The sequence below is a fragment of the Asterias rubens genome, chromosome 14 (genome assembly GCF_902459465.1).
Source record: "Asterias rubens chromosome 14, eAstRub1.3, whole genome shotgun sequence".
NCBI classification, from domain to species: Eukaryota; Metazoa; Echinodermata; class Asteroidea; order Forcipulatida; family Asteriidae; genus Asterias; species Asterias rubens.
In genome coordinates, this window is record NC_047075.1 from 4616881 (window position 1) to 4625429 (window position 8549).

Sequence of the window (8549 nt, forward strand, 5' to 3'; positions counted from 1 at the left end):
TTCAGAAAGTTTATTTTTAATGAAAGAATTGATTTGAGCATGCAATTCTCATCAATTTGATACCAAATTTGCATATATGTGATACAAATTGACATGGTTATGACATATTTTTACCAAAAAGGTGGTATTTTACCCTAAAATTGTCAGATTGTAGTGGTTTCTGCCTTGACCGCATGGAAAGTCCGATCGGGCTGAAAATTGGTGTGCATTCATTGCTCATTAGGACCTACAAGCACAGCAATTTTTATCAAAATCGGAAGACATGAGGTAAAAAAGTGCGTTGGTCTGACATGGAATGACCCATAAACAGTTTAAATATTGCTATAAACTTGTAGATCTTTGCTCTTAACTAAAAAAGTACGCATGAATACCAGTCACGTAAAATCACACATTCATATCAGGTACCCGACCACAATAAAATGCAATTGCAGTACAGACATTTATTTCTTCGGATTTTAGAATGCACCAGTTTCCATAAAACCTGACTGCATTATTGCTATTTTCTAACAAAAGAATAGTCCAATATTGTACAAGTAAAAAATAGTACTGATATTACATAATGTACCGGTAGCTATACAGTTGACATAGGAAAAACATAAATATATAAATACCAATCTATAGGAAGTGACACATACGAATGAGGGATAATGAAGGTTTTCCTAGCCAAATGGGAAAACAGACCAGTTAGTCAACGTTTGAGCTTTTCTTGATCAGAGGCAAACAATGCTAACTAAAATGAAATTTTCTACAACAATGGCTTTAAAATTGTATTTCGAAAAACGTCTGTGTAACTCAAATTCCAGCCAACGTATGTCACCCTTCACTCTGTAGGTTTTATCAGTAAAACAAAAACAAAAACATCAACCGAAATAATCACTTTCGGTAAACAGTGTTGTCTAAAGGCCCACACTTCGTGTATCACAACTTTTATATAAAATAACTAACCTGTGAAAATTTAGGCTCAATCGGTCATCGGAGTCGGGAGAAAATAACGGGAAAACCCAACCTTGTTTCCGCACGTTTCGCCGTGTCATGACATGTGTTAAAAAAAAACGTAATTCTCGTTAGCGAGAATTGATAAATGTTTTAATGTTTTCTCGAAAAGTAAAACATTTCATGGAATAATATACCAAGAGAAGTCTTTCACCATCACCATTACCTGTAAGTTATTTGTGAATCTGTGAACTTTTATTTTTGTTCTGTTCCGAAAGTGTATAATGGCTTTAAAGCGCAGCTGGGCACAGTTTAATAAAGCTACAGTAAGCAGAAAATACTGCCCATCGATTTGTTTTTTTGGTAGCAAACATAAAAAAGAGTAAGATACAAAAGTGAAACAATATAAACTTTATGGTATTTCTTTTTGTTGGACACGCAGTTTACGTCAAGCAAGATTTGTCTGTGCGAAGACCTGTCTCTTGCGTACGGGTTTTTAAAAAATGGGCCCCGATCTTTCACCATTACCTTCTGTAAACCCTGTAAATTATTTGTAAATCTATGAACTTTTACTTATCTTTTCTGTTCCGAACGTGTGTAATGGCTATAACTACCGTAGTCCTTATTTCAAATGCGGCTTTGTAAACTATATTAAGAAATATATTTTTCCCTTTAACAGATTAATCTCCTGCCATGCTAGGGACTCAATTCCGAAACTAGCTGTTAAGAACAAAAACCCTTGGTTACCAGTCAAAATACAGTGCCCTGTTATTTTTGCAGAAAATAATTTTTCATGCTGTTAAATTTGCATAGAGGATGAAGAATATTAATTTTGGTTTTACCCTTAAGGCCGGTTTATAGTCGGTCGTGCGATGGTCGCGCGACGGAATTCTTGCGCGCAATCCTAAGACTGAGGCCTCAAAACCGTGTCTTTTTATGATCGCGCGTCCAGATTTCCGACGCCCGACCATCGCGCGACCGACGTTAACTCGGCCTTTACACCGTGTCTTATAGTACTTTTCCGAGTAATGTGTGAAAGCAATTACGTGTACATCAGGACATGTATCAATTTTACCACTCGGGAATAATTCCAAAACCAAAGTTAATGTTATTTTTTCCTGCTTTATCAGGTCCCAATTTCATAGAGGCACTTTTTAAGCAGAAACAATGCTCAACAATATTCTGCTAAGCAGAAATGAGTGGGATACCGGTCACAATTTGTACATGTGACATGGCAGTTTAGCTGGTAACCTGTAACCAGTTACTACACCTTTGTTGTGTGCTTAGCCATAGTTCTGTGCTTAATCGGCTCTATAAAATGTTACGGTAGCCATTTATTTGGACAGCCCCCATGCAGTGGCGATCAGGCCGACCATAGCAATGAGGTTAAAGGTCACTGAGCCTGCGCTGTTGCACAGATCAGAGTTGCAGCATGTGGTGCAGACTTTGGCGCCGTTCGATTCGACACAGTCGATGGCGTAGCAATACTGTGAACACGAACGGGTGATGCTCACCATTCCGCTACCTTCAATGTGTACTTTCTGTCAAAGAGAATACAAAAAAGGAGACAAACATTATTTGTGTACGTGCGATGGTTTATGTGTAGGTGGCACACAACTCTAGGTGCGTGCACATTATTTTCATCAAAGATGGTGGTCAATGACGTCATGTACAATATCCATCTTATTGGTTAACCAATAGTGACTCCTGACGCAATCTACCTCACGTGACACGCATTAAGCGTACAAACTACGTCACTTCCGAGCAGCCAACCTTAACGCATCAATTGACAGCTTCTGTGACAGTACTACTGCTATCATCACCCACTCACTCGGTCGCTCGCCCATACCCATCCAGGCAAGCACGAGTCGGGATTTTCCAAGTAACTGTGGGTCTTGCATGAGGTTCCGATTCGACACCGGTGTCCTTATCGGCACCCCCGATGTAAGACATTTTCGATCTAATTGTTTGGGCATCATTGAGTCTGTCTTATCCTTTCGGATCACGAACCAACCTAGAGGGCGCACTGGCCTAGTTATGCGGCCCGGTGTGCGGCCGTTTTGTAAAAAAGATGTACCCATGACGAAATAAATCTTACCTGGCACTCGCCATTGCATGTCGACTTCTTGGCAGTCGGATCAGGAGCCTCACACGAGTTGCCCGAATAGGCATAATTGTTGTACTCGCAATCATAACACTGTAGAGATGCCGCAAGGCCTGTATGTACAGCAACACACCATTGAATTTTGTATGATAAATCAATATTCATAAATACCTCGGACAGTTTCGGTATTCCTATTGGTGGAGAGCGCGTCACGTGGGTGTGTATAAAACCGGTAAAAAGTGTTAATTCATGGGCGTGACACGCGACCTTGCACCTGTAAATGATAAAAGACTTCTAGCTAGAAGTCTTTTATTTCAAACTAAAAGCACACAAATTCGTCCAACAAGGGTGTTTTTTTCTTTCATAATTCTTTTTGCAACTTCGACGACCAATTGAGCCCAAATTTTCACAGTTTATTGTTATGGTTATGATGGGATACACCAAGTGAGAACACTGGTCTTTGGCAATTACCAAACATGAACAGTGGCTTTAAAGACAGTGGACACTATTGGTAATTGTCATACACCAGTCTTCTCACTTGGTGTATCTCAACATATGCATGAAATAACAAACCTGTGAAAATTTGAGCTCAATCGGTCGTAGAAGTTGCGAGATAATAATGAAAGAAAAAACACCCTTGTCACACGAAGTTGTGTGCGTTTAGATGGTTGATTTCGAGACCTCAAGTTCTAAACTTGAGGTCTCGAAATCAAATTCGTGGAAAATTACTTCTTTCTCGAAAACTACGTCACTTCTGTGGGAGCTGTTTCTCACAATGTTTTATACTATCAACCTCTCCCCATTACTCGTAATCATGAAAGGTTTTATGATGACAATTAATTTGACAATTATCCACAGTGTCCACTGCCTTTAAATCCTGATGTATTGAATGCCCAGGAAACCGTATATAAACACCAGCCTGATGAGTTATCTCGGACAAACTTTACTTTCGTATACTTCCTCCTTGGTTCTATGATATGCAGGGGTGAGAGTCAATACTAACGTAAAAGTCTGAAACTTGGATACAATTTCCAAGGTATGTTGAAATGATGGCATTTCTACTGTTTGGTAACCCCTGGGGTTATAGATTCCAAGGAGCTTTTGGAAACAGTATCCAAAGCACTGGAGAAGTAGACCATCGAGCAGGATTTCTTAATTATGAAAAAAAAAATATGTTCTGATTTTCTTAACCAGGCTGACATAAAAAGTCTGAATTCAGCCAAAAGAATAATATGGTTAGATTACTCACCTACAAGACCCAAGACTAGCATGGTGTACATTGGTCCCTTCATTTTGATAATTAAAAACGTTCACTTTCGATCAATCTTGCAGTACCGACAGGGGAGAAAAGAAAATAAAGAAAAAGTTTGTTAAAACGTATGAGTTATAATTTAAGAGTTAAAGGTACACTCTAAAGTTATTTCACGGGAAAATTGCCAGTAAGTTTGATCTTTTCACACTAAAAAAAAATGGCATGACGGTCCGACCTCAAGACGTTCTCGAAGGTTGATAATTCTTGTAACTTTACCCCTTACCCATCACCCCAGCATGAAGATAAAACAAAAAAACACGAATGAATGATACTCAAAATAAAAACAAAACTCACCTTGTTTAGGCCTTCGAACGAAATGTGGGGTATAGTACACGGCAGCTCTGCAAAATGAAAATGAAAGACAGTCGTTGATGTATAACCGCACCCTAATATTGCCTTCTAACTGCATGCACTGTGGGTCTAGCGGCTCGATCTCGGGTCGTGACGTCAGCCCCAAGCGGTGACCTCTGAACTCAGCCAGGCCTTGTAAAATTTATACGACACCAAAATGACAGAACAAAATAAAAATTATGTTTAGTGTCCTCACTTTTTGATAATAATAATTAATAATAATTAATAATAATTAATAATAATTAATAATAATTAATAATATTTAATAATAATTAATAATAATAATTAATAATATTTAATAATAATTAATAATAATAATTAATAATAATTAATAATAATAATAGTAAGGAGGCGGCCTCTATCAAGGCAGTGGGCGGCGACGCCAAACATGTTTTTATTTTTATTTGGCCTAAACGATACACGATTATTGACCATTTTCCGGTGGGTTGCCTCACTGAATTGAACGGCACAGTCGTTCCTTTTGTCCCCCATATTGAACTTGCACTTCTGAATAAACTACATAAAATTTCCTTTCCACTCATATAAGAATCATTCTGATTTGGCGTGGGGAAAAAGGCTTTTTTTTTGCTTCCAATCATGCAACGTCTCTCTTCTAAGACATGACCCGATTACAATATGCAAAGTGCTTCTAATGTAGGTTGAACCATTGCTCCATGGTTGAACGGGGAACTAGATCAGACCATGGAGCAATGTCAGACCATGGAGGTAGACTCCATGATCAGACCACGCATTCATTTCGCAGAAACTGAAGCTCGGTGGATCGGTGTTAGTTTTTCCCCTTCATGGTTCGATTTTTACTGATTAAATAGCTCAAAACTAAATTGTTCAGTACAGATATAGATGATATATTATAAGGTTTCTGTTATTTTCATAACTATCAGACACTGGATATCGGCAAAATGAGTCTTGTTTGTCGTCCATGCTAGTCGGGCCGTATCATTTTTTCTTCGAGGGGTAACTGTGAGTGTTGTTGTGATTGTCGCGTGTTTCCGGTTCCCCATCTCGCCTACACATAGACATGTACAATACGTGGAGAGGTAAGAATTTGTTTGTTTCTTAAATTAAAAAAAAAAGGTTTCTGCTTAGCATGTCATTACTTTTAGGTAGTAGTTTACAAACATGACATGATGGGTCTTCCCTCTTAATTTTACAAAAACACAATCGTGCAGTTTTTAATTGCTTATTATATTATAAAATATCAAGTTTGGCAAGCCAACCCAATTCATACTCAATCATCAAGAAAACAACTTTTGTTTACTCATCAGCCATCAGTACTAAATAATATTAAATTATTTGTTTCTGATGCATGATTATACTTTTGTAAGGGACTAAATTAACGTGGTGGGCAGATGTAAATGCACAGTGAAAAAAACAATTTAACAGAAGATAAAAAACAGTTTCGTAAACGACTAAATGTATTGTAATGTTAGCTAAAGTTTGTGCAATTATATATATATTTGTTTTTAAATAGCTGATTTTACATTAAACTTAAATTTGACCTCAACGATTCGGAACATCATCAGTGCACATTCCTGTCGGCGTGAGTTAGCAATAGACACGCCATGCATTTTTGTCTTTAACCATCAAGAGTACAAATGCTGATTGAGGAACTGTGTAAGTAACAATTATTGTTTGTGATTGTAATTTTCATGACAGGTTTTTTTGATGGCTGATGAGGCAAACCACCTATATTAAGAAGGAGTCAACGCAAACGAAAGCAACACGACTATCGGAAACTCAACAGCGGACCAGCAGTGCCAACAGAAAAGTTAGTGTCCAAAACGTGGTCTACAACCAAACTTTATGAACTTGAAGTCATCGACTCGAAGTTTGTAGACAACAAACTTTTGGTCAAAGTCCACTATACGGATGATGAGTGGAGCGCCCCATGTTACGACTCATGGCGGGATGCCACAGATGTAATTAACATTCCTGATTGCTGTTTACAATTCACCGATGAACTGAAAACACAGTTTTTTGAACAATTAAAAACCGCCATCAAAGAAAGCATTCACGGACAACACAAAATAGACAGTAAGGTTGACATAGAACTTCCTATTCCCAAGACCCTGTTCGAGGAACTGTCCTGCCTTGGGCAGGAAATAAAGAAATCCCATTTCGAACTGAAAACACCTGCAGATTTCAATGGCTTGCTAGGAGAAGGCTGGGATTGGAGAACTTTCAACTGCCAGGGGGACTTCTCCTTTGTGACCCCTAACACCATTACATTCTGGATGACGGAGAGGAAGCCTCTTGAGCAGTATACACCGCAAGGCACTCTGCAACTCATCCATAGGGGATTTCGTTTTCATTTGCGATTCGCTCGTGGAATAGGAAATAAGTTTGATTTTCAGCAGTTTTCTGATTCTTGATTTGTATTTTGTTGTTATGTGCATTGCTTTAATGCTGTTGTTATCAGATTCTTGATTTGTATTTTGTTTAATGATAGGTAAATTGTTTTATACATTGTAGTTGACATGTTATATTCATACCATGTATTGTAACTGAACATATACTGAAACATGTATCTGAAACTGATTGCCGCAGTTGCAATTTTAATAGAGTTTGTGTTCCAATGGCCTTGCATGCAACGCATGGTTCTTATACATAATTGCCCCCCCCCACCCTAAGTTGACTACAATGGGTATAATTATTTGGTAGTTTCATTATTTTGGTTCTTGCGTTCCTTTGTATTGCCCATCCACTCTATGCTACTCCTGAAGGGAACACTTACCAACACGTTGTTGAAGTGGATGTCACCGATATTTTCCTCTTTAACTTGATACAAAAAATCCAAGGAAACCTGTCGTCACAAAATGTCCAAACCGTTTTCAGACAAATACTGACCAAGCATCACATGGCTGCAGACAAATTCAACCCAAATTCCTCTGTTAAGGCTTTAGCGTGTAAATTGGGCAGACTATGGAAGTGATGGAAAAGTTCCACAGGAACAAATGGCCGACAAAGATTGTTGAGGAAATTTGAAAACTCCACATACACCTTAAAAGTCGAGTACAAAACGGGTAGTCCCACAAAACATAAACTAGAACGGGATTTAAAAACCGAACAAGCAAAACGAAGGAAACTTGAAGATGATTTGTTTACAGTTACCAGTGAATTGAATGAGAGCATTGAAGAGAAAAGTGAGATCCACAGAAAACTTGAACGATTGTCAAACCCAAGAAAACGCCAACGGGGAGAAAGAGGTAGACAGTCATATAGGAAAAGATAACTACAGTCAAAGTCAAAGACGCCGCCACAAGTTAAAAAAGCTTAGTGTGGTTAAAGGTATGTTTGGAAATGATGGGTTTATGAGTGTAGAATTTAATGACGAGGATGGACAAGTTAAGGTTGTGTTGACTGATAATGAAGTGTCGGTTGAAAGAAACAATATTCCTGTGCCAAAGAAGGATATTGATGAGATGATATTCATTATGGACTCGCACTATGTTACTGATAAAGGATATCATGAAATTGCTCAAAAATACACCTCACTGCCCAGAGCTTGCAATATATTTAAACGACGACAGGAAATCAACAACACTTTTGATATTAACACATTGAATGGGGAATTCGAGGGAGTATTTAAGTCTCTTGAAGCTCACTTAATTCAAACCTTGTCACAACCTTTTAATTCTCATTTCATTCAAGATGGAAAGGTACAAATAAAACTGAGTGGAGATGGGACTAGAGCTGGAACCAAAAAGCACTTGATTAATGTGAGTTATACTGTCATAGGAGACAAACAATGTATGTCAGAGCGTGGAAATTACCTGCTAGCTATTGTTCAATGTCCAGAGACAGGAGAATGTATCCAGAAAGCCCTCA

General features: G+C 38.2%; 1 protein-coding gene across 1 annotated transcript; it reads right to left on the reverse strand.

The window, feature by feature from the left end:
- Nucleotides 1-1839: 1839 nt before the first annotated feature.
- LOC117299428 (ly-6/neurotoxin-like protein 1) lies at nucleotides 1840-4766 on the reverse strand. The gene is made up of 4 exons (XM_033782964.1): nucleotides 4644-4766; nucleotides 4287-4362; nucleotides 3032-3150; nucleotides 1840-2474 (listed from the first exon to the last, which is right to left on the reverse strand). Exons 2-4 carry the CDS (start codon nucleotides 4327-4329, stop codon nucleotides 2268-2270), a joined length of 369 nt encoding a protein of 122 aa, XP_033638855.1. The 5' UTR covers nucleotides 4330-4362; nucleotides 4644-4766; the 3' UTR covers nucleotides 1840-2267.
- Between the last annotated feature and the right edge of the window lie 3783 nt (nucleotides 4767-8549).